This window comes from Hyaena hyaena, unplaced genomic scaffold, assembly GCF_003009895.1.
Source record: "Hyaena hyaena isolate Hyena2069 unplaced genomic scaffold, ASM300989v1 scaffold_9, whole genome shotgun sequence".
Taxonomy (NCBI): domain Eukaryota; kingdom Metazoa; phylum Chordata; class Mammalia; order Carnivora; family Hyaenidae; genus Hyaena; species Hyaena hyaena.
In genome coordinates this window covers 7,417,832-7,437,147 of record NW_024080641.1, presented here as the reverse complement: position 1 = coordinate 7,437,147, position 19,316 = coordinate 7,417,832, and the positions used below count along the sequence as shown (strand labels likewise).

The 19,316-nt window shown below is 59.8% G+C and overlaps 3 protein-coding genes across 3 annotated transcripts; all 3 read right to left on the bottom strand.

Moving 5' to 3' along the window:
* Positions 1-606: 606 nt before the first annotated feature.
* On the bottom strand, positions 607-7,252 carry HIPK4 (homeodomain interacting protein kinase 4). The gene is made up of 4 exons (XM_039247926.1): positions 6,629-7,252; positions 2,962-3,318; positions 1,468-2,316; positions 607-786 (listed from the first exon to the last, which is right to left on the bottom strand). The coding sequence occupies exons 1-4, from the start codon at positions 7,091-7,093 to the stop codon at positions 607-609; spliced, it is 1,851 nt and encodes a 616-aa protein (XP_039103857.1). The 5' UTR covers positions 7,094-7,252.
* A 3,197-nt stretch (positions 7,253-10,449) lies between these two features.
* LOC120242643 (periaxin-like) lies at positions 10,450-14,658 on the bottom strand. The gene is made up of 2 exons (XM_039248533.1): positions 13,267-14,658; positions 10,450-12,924 (listed from the first exon to the last, which is right to left on the bottom strand). The coding sequence occupies exons 1-2, from the start codon at positions 14,656-14,658 to the stop codon at positions 10,648-10,650; spliced, it is 3,669 nt and encodes a 1,222-aa protein (XP_039104464.1). The 3' UTR covers positions 10,450-10,647.
* A 434-nt stretch (positions 14,659-15,092) lies between these two features.
* LOC120242605 (periaxin-like) lies at positions 15,093-18,401 on the bottom strand. Its single transcript, XM_039248475.1, is given in 2 exon segments — positions 15,093-15,352; positions 18,182-18,401. Coding segments are annotated over 2 exon segments (480 nt in total).
* Positions 18,402-19,316: the final 915 nt, after the last annotated feature.

Below are 19,316 nucleotides of genomic sequence, written 5' to 3'. Positions count from 1 at the left end.
CCCAAGCTTAGGTGAGTGCATGCCAAGCCTGGGCACACGGCAAGGGCAGGTCAACCAACAGATGAGACCAGGGCATTGGGCAAGCTTTGATGGAACACCGGGGATGATGGGAAGGTCGAGTCCCACGCACAAGCACGTAGCCCATTTAGGGGGTGGGTCAGCAGGCGAGCGGGCCTGTCCCTCCCAGTGCGACAGCCTCCCAGCTCCGGCCAGAGCCCGAGTGCAGCACAGGGTGCAGCATCGGGGAGCAGGGCCCTGGGCGCCAACCTGAACCCCACCCTAGCTCCAGGCCAGGCTTCACTCAGGGCTGCTGAACAGTTCTTTATTGAAATGGGCAGAGGCAGCAGGGCCAAGGGCATGCTCAGGGCCAGCAGGGTGTGGCCCCCTTCCTGTGTCCCTTTGGCCCAGGGGGCCACAGGCCAGACCGCAAGGCCCTCCTGCATTCAAGGCGTGTGTGCTGGCATGTACCGGGGGCGAGGGGAATGGGGAATTTCTGGATAACTATCTTTCTGTAAGAATAATTTGTGGGTTCAGGAAATGGCTCTAAGGAGGGGATGCCAGCCCAGCTAGCGCAGCCCCCAGCGATGGGCAGGGGCGGCGTCACCATCAATGGTGCCCACCAACGTGCTGCAGAAAGCTGGTGGTCCGGGGCGGACCGTGCGGGTGAACGTGGTGGACTGGGAGCCCCTGCGCCCGCGGGCCCCTGACACCATCCAGAGTCCAGTTCGGCTCACTCAGCCATTCCCCAGGGCAGCTGCTGGGGTCGTAGAGCTCAGGGCCCGGCCTCTGTGGAGGAGAACAAAGGACCATCAGCCGAGAAGCCCCCAGCCCTGGGAACCGGCTGCCTGCCCCTCACCGACTCTCTCCAGTCCTGAATGAACCTTTGTGACTTCCTGAGGGTGATGTTTTTGGTCCCGAACCCTCACTGCAACTTTGGAGGCTTAAATGGTGTGTGCAGAGATCTTAAGGTGTTCTGAGGGAACTTCTTTCGGGGGAGGGGAGGCGGTGAGCCTCCAGGTTGGGCCTTTATCACTCCCTACAGGTGAATTACCACATTCTTAGTTTTTACACAGCCCAGAAGCGGATTAGTATGTGCTGAGCCTTGTCACCTTATAAGAGTAGGTTAGCAGGTACCGAATTTTGTATCCTGAATATGGGTCAGTGTGTGCTGAGCCTTATCACGTGGTAGGGGTGGGCTCCCAGGTGCTAAATGTTGTATCCTGAACACAGGTTAGCATTCGCTGGGCTGTATCAAATCCTAATCACGTCCTGAACATGGGTTCGTGTTTGCTGAACCTTGTCCCGTCCTGAGAATGGACTAGTATGTGTTGAGCTTGGAGCCAGCTGCGGGCAATGCAGATGTGCTGGGAGCAGGGCCTGGCCCACGGAGATAACACCCCTGCTGGAGCTCGGGAGGCCCCGATCCCAGAGCCACCTGCACGCCGCCAGCCCACCTGGCTCACTTACATCAGCATCCATGGTCATATCCTTGATGTCTGGTCCATCCCCGTCGCGCTGCGGGATGGTGGGCGGCTCGGCGGAGGCCCCACGGCGCTCTCCCTCTGCCCAGCCACTGCCCTGGCATGGCCCATCGTCGTCAGGCGAGGCCTGGCTCAGCCGGATGAGGTTGCTGAAGTTGGAGTCGGACTTGGAGCCTGCGGGTGGCTTGCGGGCCTTGTGGCGGCCCGCCAGGCGGCTGCCATAGAAAGCCAGGATGGGCTCGGGGCCCGAGTCGGGCACCCGGCGGCCAGCGGCGGCTGCCTTGAGTGGGGCCAGCATGTCAGGAACCACATCGGCTCGGGCCTCCCCCCACAGCCCACGCCCCACCTCCTGCAGACTCAGGTCATCCAGCTGGTCGATGGCCCTCTGCACGCCGGGCGCCTTCTCCTCGCAGAAGAAGGGCCCGCTGCCCACCACGCTGCCCATGCCCGCGGCCTCCTCCTTCTCGGCCAGACGGTAGTAGGGGGACCCGTCCTCCACAGCGGCCGCAGCCGGCGTGGGTGTCTTGCCCTCCACCTGCAGGGAGAGGCGGCAGGCGCGCAGCGAGAGCTGGTAGTAGCGGGTGGCCTCGTGGGCGCTGCGCAGCTGCTGCATGGACACGAAGGGGTGGCGCAGGGCGGCGCTGGGGCTGATGCGCTCGTGCGACTCCCACGTCAGCATGCGCTTGATCAGCTCCACCATGCTCTTGAGGTCAGCGTGCTCGGCCAGCGCCTCGCGGTCCAGGAAGGTCAGCCGAGCGGCCGCCCCGCCGCCGTTCACCGTCTCAATCTGGTCCAGTGATTTAAGCATGTACTTGCGGCGCTCCAGGGGACGCACCTGGTGGGGCATGAGATTGACGTTGAATCCGGGCCTTGGGTGCTCCTGAAGTGGGGCCCACGTGTGACCACCCCGCAGCTCCCAGTCTGCCCTCGAGTCCAGTCCGGAGCCCTCTTGTTGTTATGAAGTCCACGGGCCTGAAGCTAGACTTCCGGTTCTGCCCATGATCGGACTTGGAGCTCTCTTGCTGCTGGAGGGCCCGCATACCAGACCTCCTCTAGTGTGACCCAGAGCCCTCCTACTGCTGCAGGAAAGGTAGCTGGCTGTGTTCTGGGGTCTCCTGTCATCTAACCCGGAGTCTGAGCCAAGGTTCACTTCTCCCACACACACGTAGTCCTCCCCAGAGCCATGGGTCCAGCCCCTAGTCCTCCACCCCCACGCCTCCCAGTCGTCTGACCTCTTTGCCACACTAGTGTGCTGACCCCTGGCCACGAAACTCAGAGGAGCCGCCACACACGACCAGCGCCACCTTCCGGTCTCACCCACAGCTCTCGTGCTGTGACCCCTCCCACAGCTGACCCTCAAACTTCCGGTCCCCTCTGAGATCTAACCTAGATTTTTTTTTTCCTCGATGTGGCAGCTCCCTCCCCCTCCGCCCCCCCACCCCTGCCTCACCGCCTGCCCTCCCCCCGCCGGCGCCCCTACCTTGGTCTCAGCCAGGTAGTCGGCCGAGGACTTGAGCTGCCAAGCGTTGCTGGCCTCGGGGTGAGGGTTGCGCTTGAAAAAATGGTGGGCCTTGCGGGCAGCGTGCAGCAGGTGGGGCTTGGGCAAGCCCTGGGTCTCGCAGATGTAGCGCACCTGGTCGTACTCGTTGTTGCCCGGGTAGAGGGGCCAGCCCAGGTGCAGCTCGGCCATGACACAGCCCAGGGACCACACGTCCACCTTCTCGCAGAAGGGCAGTCCCAGTAGAATCTCGGGGGCCCGGTAGAAGCGCGACTGGATGTAAGGCTCTTTCACGTAGCGCACCTCGCTGAAAATGCTGGCCGAGCCGAAGTCGATCACCTGCATCGGTGGGAGGCAGGCGGGTGGGCAGGGCAAGGGACAGGGGCGGCCGACCGAGGCCTCCCTGGTGTCTCTCGCCAGTGTCTTTCTGCGTCTGCCATCTGACCGTCGCTGTGTCTGGGAGCCTTTATCTCTCAGTTATGCCCCTGTCTCTGCCAGTCTGCGTCTCTGGTTTGGGTGTTTGTCCCTCCGTTTGTTTCTTTCCTCTAGAACTTATGCCTGTGAGGGTGAGGATCCCTCCCTTTGTCCTTCGGTCCACACCTTGTCCATCAGCAAATCTTGTTGGCTCCGCCTTCTGGATGGACCCGGAATCTCTCCACTCTGCAGCCCCACCTCCTCTCCCCGCCCCCACCCCCATCCTGTCTGCAGTCATCTCCCACTGAGACCTATGTGGGGTCCTCCTTGAGGGTCTCCTCCTTCAGCGCCCCAATCTCCTCATCGTACGCACCCTGAGCCATCCTGTGAAGACCTGAGTCAGAGTACATCTTTCCCCTGCTCAGAAAACCTCTGTGTCTTTATCACATCCTGTGATGGAAGCCCATGACCTCACTGTGGCCCCCAAGGCTTGAGCAATCTGCCCCATCACCTCTCTGCCCTCACCTCCCCCCCGCCCCCGCTCCCCCCCCTCACGGGCCTCTCACTGTCCCTTGAATAAGCCAGATGCATTGAATAAGCTCAGGGACTTTGCACTGGCTGATCCCTCTGCCTGGAATGCTCTTCCTCCAGATGTCCACACACAGTTCTCTCATCTCAGTCAGATGTTACCTCCTCAGCATGACCTCCTGTGAAAAGCCTCACCATTCCCCTCCCCCTTCCCAGCACTCTCCTTTTCTCCAGAGCTCCCAACACCACTTCACACATCATATATTTTGCCTTTCAGCTGAGTTCATTGTCTCTCTACCCAGCTAGGGTGAGTCCCATCAGGGCAGGGGTTCTGTCTATTTCATTGCTGGCTCCCTAGATGCCTAGAGCAGTGCCCAGCACACAGTTAGGGGCTCAGTCAAGAGTGAGGGAGTGAATGAATGAGGGGCGCCTGGGTGGCTCAGTCAGTTAAGCATCCGACGTGGGCTCAGGTCATGATCTCACGGTCTGTGGGTTCGAGGCCTGTGTCAGGCTCTGTGCTGACAGCTTGGAGCCTGGAGCCTGCTTCGGATTCTATGCCTGTCTCTCTGCCCTTGCTCACGCTGTGTCTCTCTCTTCTTCAAAAACAAACATTTAAAAAAATGTAAAAAAAGAATGAGTGAGTGATTGAATGAATGAATGGGCTTTATGTCCCTGCCATTCTTTCTTTCGGCCCCTTGTTTGTAACTCTCTTAGTTTTTTGTGGGTTTTTTGCCTCTTCATTGTTTGGCTCTTCATTGTGCCTCTCATCTCTCGGTGTCTCTCTCCGTCTCCATCTCTGTGTCACTGCTGGGAAGACACCTCCCTGAAGCCCCGACCCTCTTCCGTCTTCACCATCGGGCACCGTGAACGGCCCTCGCAAGCCCTCCAAGCACAACAGGGACTTGATGAGCGCCTGCTGAACCAGCACTGTGAATGGCTGAAAGTCTGTCTCTCCCAACGCCGTGCGCCATGTGCTCTCCGAATCTCCAAGACTCTATCTTGGTCCCTGCCTCAGTTTCCCTCTCTGAGTTTCTCTGCTTGTCATTCAGCCATCCCTCACCTTCTATTTGCAGGAGGTGGTATCATGAAATGGTTCTTAATCCTGACTCTAAATACAAACTGCTGAGGCCTGAATCTCAGAGAGCTTGCAGGACCCTGGGCACTCAGTGTCCATCCGTCCGTCCATCCATGCATCCATCCATCCATCCATCCATCCATCCATCCCACAAACACGAGAGGGGTGCCAGCACTGGCCAGGTGTTGTGGATCTGTCCCGTTCGTCTCCTGCGGTGTTTGTGGGCGTCTCTCTTTCCTTGGGTCTCTGTCCTTCCATCTCTTAGGGCAAAATGATCTGCCTTTTCATGACTCTGTATCTCCCTGTGACTCTGACATTCACTTAGCATTGTCTCTGCCACAGCCCTGTGCTGGGAGATGCCGACGGCTGCTTTCACGGTGCTTCTAGCTCAGACCTGTCATCAGACAGTGACAAACCCGGAAGTGGACAGAGGGGCCTGGCGGAGGGATCAGGGCTGGACGGGGGAGATGCAGGCAGACCAGAGGGGCCAGGAATGGGATGGAGGAGACCAGAGGCTTGTGACCTGCATCGGAGGTGCCTCTGTGTGCCCAGTACAGGATCATGTCCAGAGCAGGAGCTCAGTGAATGCTTGTTAATGAACAAACTGTCCGTGGTGAAGAACGGCACTGCCGTCCGTACAGTCTCCTGGACCATCAGGCTTCCACCCCACTCAGGTCCTGGCTTATACTTCACACAGATCAGTCCGCAAATCAGTCAGTGCTCCACGCCTACCCTAGAACGCACCCACCATGTCCCTTCCCCGAAACCCTGACCCCGTCCCAGCCACCTGGAGCAGAGCAGGGCCCCCCCTCACTGCCTTCCTGTCCCTGCCCCTCACAGTCCTCAAGCAGCCAGAGGGACGCTGTGAACACCTGAGCCAGCTCTCAGCTCCTCTCTGTTCGGAAGCCTCCCCCTGTGGCCCCATCGGACAGAGAAGAAAACCAGTCTTCACTGTGGCCCACAAGGCCCTGTATGACCTTGGCCCCATCACCTCCTTGATCCCCATACCTCCCTCTTCTCACCCTGCTTCAGCCACTCTGGGCTCTGGGGTGCTGCTCAAACACATAAATTCAGACCGCTCCTACCTCAGGGCCTTTGCACTAGTTGTTCCTCCCACCCAGATTCTTCCCCCCACATGTCTACATGGCTGCCTCCCTCCTTTGGGACTTTCCTCAAGTGTCACCTTCCCAGTGAGGCCTTGTCTACAGTTTCATCCAGCATCACCACCGCCACCACCAGTCAACACCCCACACCCTCCTCCCTGCTTTATCTTTTCTCCTTCTCACTCATATACCATATCTGACTCATTTGTCTTGGCGACTCCGTTTCCCCCACCAGAATGTCAGCCCCACAAAGACAGGACTGGGCCAGAGGACGTGAGCTAGGGACTGGACAAGGACGAGAGGCGTCAGGTCTGTGATAGACAGGATGTCAGAATCGGGATAGGGAGACAGGGAGGATTTTAGGACCAGGAGGTGGGTACAGGCATCAAGGGCAGGGTAGGGCAGGGGAGACTTCTGGGGGGGAGGGAGGGGGAGGGGAGACAAGGGAGCCCCTGGCGACCGGAGGATGTCCAGGGCTGGGGGAAGACGGGAACGAGGGCCACCGCCATCCCAGGGCCGCCCCACTCACCTTGACCCTAAAGGGGCAGCGGGTCTGGTCCACCAGCATGATGTTCTCGGGCTTGAGATCGGCATGGATGATCGCCAGCTCCTTGAGCCGGGCCAGGGCCCTGAGCACCTGCAGGGTGACCGTGCGGATGTGGCGGGCAGGGAGGGGTGCGAAGTTGTTCTCCTTCTGGAACTCGAAAAGGTTTTGCTCCAGCAGCTCGAAGACCAGGTAGAACTTGAGGGCGTCGTGGAAGAACTCGAGGAAGCGGATGACGTGGGCCTCCTCGGGGTCCAGGCCCCTCATGCAGCGCAGGAGCTTAAGCTCGTTCTTGATGATGCGGTTGCGGTAGGCGTCGTTCTTGAGGATCTTGATGGCCACCATCTCACCCGTGCTTCGCCGCCAGCCCTTGGCCACCTCCCCGAAGGTGCCCTTGCCCAGCACCTCGATGATGTCATAGCAGTCAGTCTCCGACTGGATGGTGGCCATGGTGCTCCTGCCACCAGACACCCCGCTGCTGCCGCCCCTGCCCCACAGGCTTTGTCTTTGAAGCCTTCTGCCCCGATGACGGCTCAGAGGCCCCCCCAGTGGGGGAAGGAGGACTGCACTCGTGCCTCCCGCTTCGAGGGTCGCCCCCACCTCCCTGGCAACCCCCAGCCCCCAGGGCCACACTGCCAGTCTGCCAAGGGCCACACCCCTCCCCCAAATCCCTCCTGGTTTGGGACGAGGGGCCCCAGGCCGCCCCCCCTGAATGGGTTCTAGCGTTGCTGAGTGGCTCTGGTTCTGTTGTCGGAGACCTGAGCCTCAGGCTGGAATGGGGGGTGGGGTGGCAGGTCGAGCCCCCTCCCCCACCCAGGGGTGGAACCCTGGAGGGGCTGGACAGGTGAAGGGTTGACTGAGAAAGAAGTCTGATCCTGGACTTCTAGGCCAGAGGACTGGGAGATTCCTCAACAGAGGTGAAGGGCTGGGGAGGTGTGTGTGTGTGTGTGTGTGTGTGTGTGTGCGCCTGCCTGTGTTCAGCAGACACCCACCCCTGCCTGTGGCTGCCACAGGGGAGGTGTCACTGAAGCAGGGCCAGGTGGTAAAAGGTCTCCAATGCCAGGCTAAGGAATTTGGACACATTTATCTGAGGGTACTGGGGAGCCACAGAAGGACTGTGAGCAGGGGAGGACAGCATCAGATTGAAGCATCAGAAAGCTGCTGTGTGAAGGAGAGTGGAGGGGATGAAAGTGGAGGCCCGAGCCTGGAATGGAGCCCAGGTGAGAGAGGGCTGGGGTGCAGGGGAGGAGGCTGGTACATGACACAGAAGGCCAAGCTGTGGGACTGACAGCTTGTGGGGGAAAGAAGGAACCATCCAGAACAAGGTCCAGGGCTCAAGGATGGTCCCTGAGATTGGGATATGGATAAGGAGCACTTTAGGGGAGAAGATGCTGGTGTCAGATTAGAAGCTTGGACACTGAGGGGCGCCTGGGTGGCTCAGTCAACTGAGCATCCGACTTCAACTCAGGTCATGATCTTGCAGTTCATGGGTTCGAGCCCTATGTCGGGCTCCGTGCTGACAGCTCAGAGCCTGGAGCCTGCTTCAGATTCTGTGTCTCCCTCTCTCTCTGCCCCTCCCCTGCTCACACTCTGTCTCTCTGTCTCAAAAATATATAAACATTTTTAAAAATTAAATAAAAAAGAAGCTTGGGCACTGAGATATATAGACATGTCTTGAGTGCTTTAGAAGCCTTATCTGATCCTTATGACATGTTTTATTTATTATTTTTTTTAATCTTATTTATCTTTGAGAGAGAGGGGGAGAGACAGAGCGCAAGCAGGGGAAGGGCATAGAGAGAGGGAGACAGAATCTGAAGCAGGCTCCAGGCTCTGCACTGTCTGCACAGAGCCCGAGGTGGGGCTCAAACCCATTAACTGCAAGATCATGATCTGAGCCAAAGTCAGACGCTTAACGGGCTGAGCCACCCATGACATACATTGTAATAGTTCTATTTTATGAAAGAGAAAATCAAGACACAAGGAAGTTGACAAAATGCCTACAGTCACCCAGCTGGGTCCCAGAGACAGGCTTAGCCTCGAGCAGTCTGGTTCTAGAGGCAAACTCTGAACCACTACCCGACACATGCTCCCAGTGCCCGGGAGACGTCGTCCAGGGGTGGTGTACAGAGGCCACTGGATTCCCGTGTGGACCACAGGGAGGGTGACATGGCCTGGGGAGGGTGTTTTAAAGGTGTTTAAAACTGGGGAGCCCAGGGGCGCCTGGGTGGCTTAGTCGGTTAAGCGTCCGACTTTCGCTTGGGTCATGATCTCGCGGTTCATGGGTTCGAGCCCTGCGTCGGGCTCTGTGCTGACTGCCAGCTCAGAGCCTGGAGCCTGTTTCAGTCTGTGACTCCCTCTCTCTCTGACCTTCCCCTGCTCACGCTGTCTCTCTCTCCTAGAAAAAAAAAAAAAAAAAAAAACCTGGGGAGCCCAGTGTTAAAGAAGGGCTGGATGAGGGCCTGGGAGGAGTCCTGAGGGCCCCAGGGGCATGAGGAGTGAGAGGGAGTGGGGAAGAGAGAAGAGAGAGTGTTCAGGAAGGAGGAAGAGACCCTGAGGAGTCAGGACGAGGGAAGCAGAGGAAGCCCTCTGCATGGTCACAGAGAGGTCACTATGGACCCTCACAGGACAGCCATGGTGGGAGGGGAAACCCCCAAAATGCCGGGGGGCTAAGCAAAGGGTGCACACCGTGAATGTAAATTCCTGCCATGTTTGGTAGGAATGAAGAGAAAGTACACAACCAGGGAGGGACCTGAGCGAGACTTTTTTTAAAAATATTTTTAGTGTTTTATTTATTTCTGAGAGAGAGAGAGAGAGAGAGAGAGACACGGCGTGAGCAGGGGAGGATCAGAGAGAGAGGGAGACACAGACTCTGAAACAGGCTCCAGGCTCCGAGCTGGCAGTCAGCACAGAGCCCGATGCGGGGCTCGAACCCACGAACCGTGAGATCATGACTTGAGCCGAAGTCGGCCACCCACCCAACTGACTGAGCCACCCAGGCGCCCCGAGGGAGCCCAGTTTTAAAGGAGAAGGGGGCTGGGGTAAATCAGGGGTCTGTGACAACTCGAGGGCATAGCCAGATGTGATGAGAGTGGAGGGGCTGATATGGGGGCTTCAGGGGGACATCTCCGACTAGATGGAGTGTCTTCTTGGTCTGGTATCGGGCATCGCAGAGAGAAATGTGGAGGAACCTGGAGGCCCTGGTGGGGGCTTAGATCCTGAGTGGGGACCGGTCCCCGGGAGCCAAAGCCCAGCCCTGATAGCAGCTGAGGACCCTGGGACCTAGTCCTAAGAGGCAGCCAGGTATCTGGGGTGGAGTCTCTGAGCCCAGGAGCCGTGAGAGGGGACCAGGAGGGGCCTTCCTGGAGGGGGCCAAGGGTGGCCGGGACAGTCAAACCAGCTAGACAGGAAAGGATTGCCAGGACGTGGAGCTACTCCTGTGGGTGTGAAGGTGGCCAGCAGAGGGCAGATGGGTAGCGATCCTGCTCTCTTAGGGCGCCCCCAGGGACGTCCTGGTGGGCGGGGTTCCCCCAGAACCGGCAGAGTCCCCAGCAGAGGGGGCTTGCTCAGAGGCCCCTGGGAATTCTGAATGGCCCCTTCCCACCCCGCCCCCTACACGACTTCCCTGACCCTCTCCAGACCAGGGGTGGCCTGTGTGTCCCCCAAACGCAGGCTCTCCTCAGGCCAGGCTCAAGCCCCCTTCCTTCCTCCTCAGGGACCTCTTTTCCTGCACCCCCTCCACCCTCTCCTGCTCCCCGCCCCCTCCCACCCTCCCCACCCCCACACATAGAGGAAACAGAACACAAGGCTACGTCTGGATTATTTTATTCACATGGCTTGGCAAGATACAGGCAGTCCTGCCTCCCGGCCTCTTCACGGTCAGGTCAGTCCCCACCTCCCGGCCCTCTGGGGGTTAGTGCTAGTTATGTCACACAGAAAACGAGGACTAGACGGGGTTGGGAAGATGGGAGGGGACTCTCCCTCAGCCCCGGGGAGGGGGGGGGCCCTCAGATGACAGCAGCCTGAGCCCCCTCCAACCGGGCAGGGCCTGGAGCCCCCGTCTCCGAAAACCCCACACTGGGCAGCCGCACCCGGAATCCACCCTCTTCCTGGTCCCCGCTCCCGCTCCGGGCCTTGGGGCTTAGGGACACCCGGGGGAAGCGGAACTTGGGTGACTTCTCCCCGCTGGGGGACTTGGGGGCTGCGTCGCCCTCCTGTCCCCGAGAGGCCTTGGAAGGGGCGGCCAGGCCCACGCGAGGCAGGCGGACTCGGACTCTGCCTCGGCGCCCGGGGGCCCCCTCCCCGCCACCCTCCTCCTCCTCGTCCTCCGGGCTGGGGGAGCCTTCCCCAGGCACAGCCTCGCTCTGGCTGAAGCCCACTCGGGGCAGCCTGAGTTTGGGGCTCTTGGTCTTTTCGCCCTCTTCCACGCCCTCCTTGGCCCGAACCAGGCCGAAGCGGGGCAACCGCACCTTCAGCTTGTGTCCAGCATCCCCTTCGCCCTCTGCCACCTGGTACTCGGCGTGGCTGCTCACAGCAGGTGGCGACAGCTCCACGTCGGGCAGCGAGAGGCGGAAGGTGCGCTCGGCCCCTGGGGGCCCCTCTTCCCCGGCTTCGGCCCTGGCCCCCAGGGTGGGCATCTTCAGCCTCAAGCCACCCTCGCCCGTGGCTGCCTCAGCCACCTGCGCCTCTCGGCTCAGCCCCACGTCCAGCTCGAGCTGGGGCACCGTCACAGCGGGCATCTTGAAGACGCCCTCACCGACCAGCAGCTCACCACCCGCCACCTGGGCTCCAGCGCCAGGCAGAGACAAGGTCACCTGAGGCACTTGGACCCTGTAGCCTGCTGTGCCCTCTGCCAAAGGGGCTGCACCCTTGACCTGCTGCCCGGGGGTGGCGCCCAGGCCAGCCTCCCCGAAGCTGGGCAGCTCTACCTGGGGCAAGGAGATGCCCAGGGGCATCCTCAGCGCTGCCTCCTGTCCCTCGGTGGCTGCCTGCCTGGCCGTGGACCCTTGCAGGCCCGAGAGCCGAACTCCACTGACGGCTGCCGCCCCCTCGGCGCCCCCATCCTCCTGGGCCCCCAGGGTGACCAGCTCCACGTCGGGGATCTTAAGCTGGCCAACCATGGACTCTGGCTTTTCCCCTGGGCTGCCACGCCCGCCCTGGATCTCGGCCTCCTTTCCTCGAGCCAGCCCGAAGGACGGCATCTTGAGCTTGGGCACCTTCACCTTCCCGTCCCAACCCCAGCCCTTGCCCTCCAACTCGGCCACCCCCGACGCCGGTTCTCCCGCCTCCGTGTCCCGGCCTTTGGCCCCAAACTTGGGCAGGGCAAACCTGGGCCCCTTGAGCTTGACGTCAGCCCCGGCCACATCCACCTTGGCCGTGGGCAGATGGGCATCCAGGCTGAGCTGCGGGATGGACAGATCGAGGGCGGGCAGTAGCCCCGCCTCCCCTGCCCCTTTAGCCTCGGCCTCAGTCCCCGCTCGGGCCTTGGGGAGCGAGATGGCGAACTTGGACACCTTCAGCTTGGCGGCTCGCCCAGCCCCCTCAGCCTCCGCCTTGGCCACTTTGGGCCCTGAGAGTCCAAACTTGGGCAAGGAGAACTTAGAGGAGGGCTTGCCTTTCATCTCCATCGCCTCCAGCTGCCCTTCCTCCACTTCCACCGTGGGCAGCTGTGGGGTGACGATTTCCACGGATGGCAGCCGGAAGGCCACTTCCCCGACCCCTGTCGCTACGCGAGGGCCCTCTGCCCGCTCCACCTTGCCCACTTCAGCTGCTGGGGCCTGCCCCTCCAGGCTGAGGGCCCGTGGCAGGTCTAGCTCCACTGAGGGCAGGGAGAGAGAGGGGACACCCACCCGAGCCTCGGTGCCCGCCTCCGGCTGCAGACAGGGGAGCGTCACCAGCTTCCCGGGGACCTCAGCCCCTGGCTCGCCCGGCTTGCCTCGTGGTGGGGACTCTGCCCTCCCCAGCTTGGGCATGGTCATCTTGGGCATTTTGAGGCCAAATTCCACCCCCTCTGCCTGCTCGGCTTTTAACCGCAGCTCCGGAGCCTTGGGCAGCTTCACCTCGGGTGCCTTTGGAAGCTGCACATCTGGGACCTTCGGAACCTGCACTTCCGGCAGCCTCATCTCCGACACCTTCGGCAGCTGCACCTCTGGCAGGTGGACATCAGGCACAGCCATCTCAGGCACCTTGGGGAGTTTTATCTCAGGGAGTTTCATCTCAGGCAGTTTCATGTCCGGCACTTTCATCTCTGAGACCTTGGGCAGCTGCACCTCCGGGAGGCGCACCTCGGGCACGGCCATCTGTTTCATGTCCGGCACTTTCATCTCTGAGACCTTGGGCAGCTGCACCTCCGGGAGGCGCACCTCGGGCACGGCCATCTCGGGCACCTTCGGGAGCTTCATCTCGGGGACCTTCGGCAGCTGCACTTCCGGGAGGCGCACCTCGGGCACGGCCATCTCGGGCACCTTCGGGAGCTTCATCTCAGGGAGCTTCATCTCGGGGACCGTCGGCAGCTGCACTTCCGGGAGGCGCACCTCGGGCACGGCCATCTCGGGCACCTTCGGGAGCTTCATCTCAGGGAGCTTCATCTCGGGGACCTTCGGCAGCTGCACCTCCGGGAGGCGCACCTCGGGCACGGCCATCTCGGGCACCTTCGGGAGCTTCATCTCGGGGACCTTCGGCAGCTGCACTTCCGGGAGGCGCACCTCGGGCACGGCCATCTCGGGCACCTTCGGGAGCTTCATCTCAGGGAGCTTCATCTCGGGGACCGTCGGCAGCTGCACTTCCGGGAGGCGCACCTCGGGCACGGCCATCTCGGGCACCTTCGGGAGCTTCATCTCTGACACTTTTGGGAGCTCCACCTCGGGGAGCTGCACGGCTGGAAGGGCTGCCTCGGGCACCTTCGGGAGCTTGACCTCAGGAGCCTTGGGGAGCTTCACCTCTGGCCCCTTGGGCATCTTGACCTCAGGGGCCGAGACCCCAATGCCAAAGGAAGGCATCTTGATGGCGGGCAGCTTGAGCTTGCTCTCGACAGCAGCCTCGGCGGCAGCGGGTCGGGGCTCTAGGAGAGAGAGCCCAAAGGTGGGCATTCGAAGTCTGGGCCCCTTGGCCCTGGCCTCGGGGCTGACCTTGGCCACCTTGGCCTCAGCAACTTCCTTTGCACGAGCCCCGAAGCGGGGGAAACTGAGGCGGGGCATCTTCAGGGCCACCTCAGGTGCCTCTCCTCGGACCTCCACCTCCGCACCCGGCAAGGCCAGGTCCACCCCTACGGTGGGCGCTGCCACGTCCAGGGTGGGCACCATCACCGCTGCAGCCCCTTCCCGGGTCTCCAGACAGGGCAGGGTGGGCAGAGCGGGGAGCGAGGGCAAGGCGGGCAGCTCCACCTGAGGGACCTGGATCCCTCGCGCTGCGGGCTCCACAGCAGGTGCGGCTGGGGCTCCTAGTCCAAGGCTCGGCAGGTGGCGGACCACCTCTCCCAGCCCCTTGGGGGCTGAGACCTGGGGGACACCCACCTCGGCGCCTGGCAGCCGGGGCCCAACCAGCTCCACCTGGGGCGCTGTGAAGCGGGCTCCTGCCGCCGTCTCAGCCTCCACTTTGGGCTTCCTCGGGGGAGGAGCGGCGGCGGCCAGCCGGGCTACCTGGGCTTCTTCCGCCACTTCCCGGACGCGCAGCCTAGGCAGCTGGAGGCGCCGGCGGGTGGGGGCAGCTGGGACGGGACCCTCTACAGCCTCGGCTTTGAGGCCCCGACGTAGACGGGAGAACTTGGGAAAGGAGAATTCGACGTCAACAGGGGCCAGGTCTGCAGGGGCCCCCAGGGCCCCGGGTACCACCATCTTCTTCTTCTTCACAGGGGACAGACTCTGGATGTTCTGGGGAGAGAGGAGAGATGCGGGAGGCGGTGGGACAGTGGGAGGCTCGGGGTAGGCAGGGGGATCCCCAGCTGGTATTGCACCAGGCTGGGAATGTGTTGGACAAAGCACCTTGTCCCCAGATCGCCATCCCCACTTCCTTCCTGTCATTTCACCTTGACTGCCTCCCTAAGGCAAAGACTTTCATTGAGCATCTGACAATGAGTCAACAGGAGTGTAGGACCTGGGACCCAAGACTTCTAGGTGCTCCTCCAGGATTCTCCCCAATTCCCTCATTCTAGAGATGGGGAAACTGAGGCCCAGAAAGGGAAAGAAACTTGTCCAGGGTCACTCAGCAGTAAGTGAGCAGCCCTCAGGCTTGAACCTGCCCTCCCTGATTTGGAGTCCCTCCCCCGCCCTGCCCCGGCTCAGGACCTAGAGCTGCTGCCTCTCCAAAGTGGGTGAAGGCCTTGGTCTGAGATGGGTAGGTCCTCCTCCCCAGGGAGGAGTTTAGGGGTGGAGAACAGGAGGCAGAGGGTGGGGTTAGAGTTGGGTTAGTGACAAGACAGAGGGCAAGGCCGGCCCATGGTGTGGGGGAGTGGGGCTCACGGCGCAGAGACTGGATCGCTGGGGCGGTCCAGAGCTGGGACCGGGCTAAGCACGCGTACCAGCTTGGCCACCTTGGCCCGTGGGCCCTTGATCTCGTAGCCAGCCACGGTCCCAGGCCGCAGCGCCAGGTCCCCGGTGGGCACAGTGCGCTTCAGGCAGAAGGAGACCTTGTAAGGCTCGGCACATTGCAGCAGGCGGAGCGCGTCCTCTTACTTGAAGTTCTCGAAGAACACACGGGCGCTCAGCAGCTGGTCCCCTGCAGATGAGGCGGAGATGGGCGGGGCGTGGGCATTCTCTAGGCTCCATCCATGCCCGGCCCCACCCACTTCCCTGGAGCTAGCTCAGAGGCCCAGCCCAAGACTCTGGCCCTGCCTATCCTGCCCCCTCCCAGCGCAGAGAAGCAAAGTTCCTCGCAGTTTGAGGTCCAGATACTCAAGCGTGAAGCCCCGCCCCATGGCCTTAGTTCCACCTCCCCAGCAAATCTACGCCCATTCGAGCCACGCCCATTGCCTGTCCACTTCCCTCTCCCATTCTCATGTTTTAGACACTTGACTTCGTTTCCTTTACTGAGAGAAAAGAATCAGAAAAGAACTTCTAGAAACTCCCACCCCCTCCCTCATTCCCACCCCCTCTCCCCACTGCGCTCCCGCACCTGCTCCTGTGGTAATTTACTCCACCAGTTCCTAAGGATGAACTGTCATCACCCCTCCCTCAGGTCAATCTTTCTGCCACCTTCTCAGGGACATCCTCGAGCAATTCTCCCCTCTCTCCCCACATCATCAGTTTGTCCTTCTCTTCTATGTTATTCCCATCAGCATATAACATAGCATTACTTATCCCATATGAAAAGTTGTCTTGACCTCACTCCCGGATCTCCCGTTCCACATATCTGTTCACCTTAATGGCAAATGCATTGAGTTGTCCAGCTGCATGTGGACAACTGCATGTTTCCACGTCTCCAATCACACTTCTGACACCCCCTCCCAGAACCTTGAGCTGCTCCTCTCAAGGTCCCATACCTCTGTGTAGCTAAGTCCAATGGGCAAGTCCCAGACTTCATCTGAGTGGACTTCACAACCTTTGACCTAACGACTCTCTCCCCTTCATCCACTTGTTTGGCTTGGCCTCTGGGATGCCACACACCCTCTAGAACCTTCCTGGAGATTCCTTCTCAGCCTCCTGGGAAACTACCTTCCCATCTCCTGGATCTCTTAAAGACACACTGTCCCAGAGCTCAGGCCTTGGACCTCTTTACATGCTACATCCACCTCTTTAGGAAGCTTGTCCAGAGTCAGGAGTTTGAAGAACAGAAATGGGCTGACAATTCCCAAGTGTATCTCTCCAGCCCAGCACTCTCCCCTCCCTCCTGGACTCATATATCCATTTACCCCTCCATATCTTCATTTTGGAGTCTAATAGATACCCCTCACGTGACAGATCCAAACTGTCAATGTGGTCTTACCTCAAACAAGTTCCAGCCCTAGAATGCCCCATCTGTGGAACTACCAACTCCATCCTCAGGTTAAGAATCCCTGGACACATCCTTGAACCCTCTCTTTTCATCATACCCCATATCCAGTCCTGAAGGCTCCTCTCCTTTAAAATACATCCAGAATCCAAACCTTTCTCTTCAACTCCATTAACACTGTTTTGAGAATCACCATCTCCTCTTACCTGGATAATCAGAGTAGCCTCTTTATTTCATTTCATTTTAGTGAATCTCTGCACCCAACGTGGGGCTCAAACTCACGACCTTGAGGTCAAGAGTCACATGTTCTACCAACTGAGCCAGCAGGTGCCCCAGAGTAGCCTCTTTGTTGGTCTCCCCGCTCCCCACCGTGCTTCCTTCAGCCTACTGCTAATACAGGATGCTATTCGAAACAGCCAATTCATGTTCCTCCTCCACGTAAAAGCCCAAATCCATGGTCTATAAAGCCCTCTAAAAACTGCACTTTCCTTACCTCTCTGGCCTTCTCTCTTACTCTCCTCTTCTCTAACTCTATTCCATCCACACTGGCTTCCTTGCTTTTCCTCCATCAAGTTAGGCATACCCCAACCTTGGGGTGTTTGCACTGGCCGTTCTCTCCGCATGTTATGTTCCTCCAAATGGCCACAGAGCTCACTCCCTGTCCTCCACCAGGCCTTTCCTCCCTTCCTGGCTCATCCTCCTTAAAATTACAACTGTTCTGCAGTGCCTAGGTGGCTCAGTCAGTTGAGCATCCATTGCTTGATTTTGGCTCAGATCATGATCCCAGGGTCTTGGGATCGAGCCCCGCATCAGGGTCTGTGCTGAGTGCAGAGCCTGCTTAAGATTCTCTCTGTCTCTCTCTCTCTTTCTCCCCCTCTCTCCCTCTGCCCCTCTCCCCAGCTGGCTCACTCGCTCTCTCTCTAAAAAAAGAGAAAAGGAAAAAATATAACTGTCCTCCTGGCTCCCATAGCACATATTGCCTTCTAACTTACTATGTATTTTACAGATTTTGCTCAGATAGGTCTCTCCCTACTAGAAGGTAAGCTCCATAAGTGCAGAGACTGTTGTCTATTTTGTTCACTGCAGTAGCCCGAGCACCTAGAATAATATCTGTAAATAGCAGGCACTTAGTAAATAGTTGTTGCATGAATAAACCACAGCGGCCTCATCTATGTCACCTAAAACATCCCTAAGAACCCCTCCACACCCCCTCCAAGTTGTTAACTCCACCTCTTTTCTCCAGTCCCAACAACAAAAATAACTAGTGCTTACATCGTGCTTACTATGTGCCACTTAGCTATGCACCGTTTTCAAATACTGACTCATTTGATCCGTGTAATAACCCTATGAGGTGAGTACTAGAATCATTCCCATTTTCGAGGTGAAAAAACCAAAACACAGAAATTCACAAGCTACTAAACTGCAGATCTGGGAGTCAAACCGACCTAATGAAGCTCCAGAGCCGGCTCTGGGCCACTCACTGCAAGGTCTCCACGAAAAGCCCCGCCCCAAGCCTTCCTCCCCGCCTCCTCGCCGCCAGCCACGCCCCGGACCCAGGGCCCACTCCTAACCCCGCCCCCTCCGAGAGGCCCCGCCCCATGCTCCAGCCACGCCCACCTTCTTGTAAGCTGAGGCTCCTAGCCGCGGGCGAATCTTCCCGAAGCTCGCGGACAAAGATTCCCTCCTTGCCGCCACCTGCTACGTTGATGCCGCTGACCCCGGTCTGCGCCTCCGTCTCCACGATGATCTCCACCAACTCCGCCCGCCTCAGCTCCTGAGGTGGGCGACGAGGCACCGCATGGGGCGCTAGGTCCGGACCTCGCCCGGAACCTGCCATCGCGCTTAAAAGCGGCCCTTAAACGGGTCCTCGAGTTACAAGCCCCTGGGCACGGCTCACGCCGGCCGTGCGAGCCCACCCACTCCGGCATCTTCCCTTTAAGGAAGCGCGAGGGCCTCCTGATCTCTCGGACCCGCTGCAAGGCTCCACGGTTCCGTCCACTCTAGCCGGGAGGAGCCCTGGGGCCGCTGTCAAGGGGGCGGGGCGAGGGGCGGGGTTGCAGAGGAAGGGCGGTGTGGGGACGCCAGAGGAAACCTGAGAAGTGGGTGAGAGGCGAGCCTGATAGGGAGGGGCTGTGCCCTCGTGGGGCGGGGGCAGTTCGGGGGCGGGGCTAGGGGGTTGGCGCTTGGTCGGACCTCACGCGCACGCGGACAGAGCTCAGGTCACAGAGGAGGGGCCAAAAATCTGAGAAGGGTGTGGCTAGAGAGTAATACTTGGAAGTAAGGCGGCGACCCATAGTCTAAGGGTGGGATTGAGGTATGGGAAGGGGCTTTAATAACAGCAGAACAAGGGGTGGGGTGAGGATGGGATTCTGGAGAAAGGGCTGGACCCCTAAGTGGTGCAGGACGGAGCGGTGAGGGTGGAACTGGGCTCTTGGAGGCTTGAATGTGTGTGACTGTTCCCTATTGTGGACTCTGTGACCCCAAGACCTGCATAACGCCTTTGGGAGAGAGACTCCAGTGATGGGTGGGGGTGCGTGGAGAATGAGCGGTGGACCAGCAGACGTGGCATTCCTGGTATTCTCTGTAAATGGTGTTAACCTGGCTCCGGCCCAGCGGCGCACTCGGGCTTCACTTCCGGTCTTAGAAAAGGCAGTGGCTCTCACCTCAGTTCCCCAACCCTCTAAGAACTCAATCCGCTGTGTGTCCCTGGGGGAGAACTTTGCCCTCTCTGGACCCATTTCCCTACTGTAGA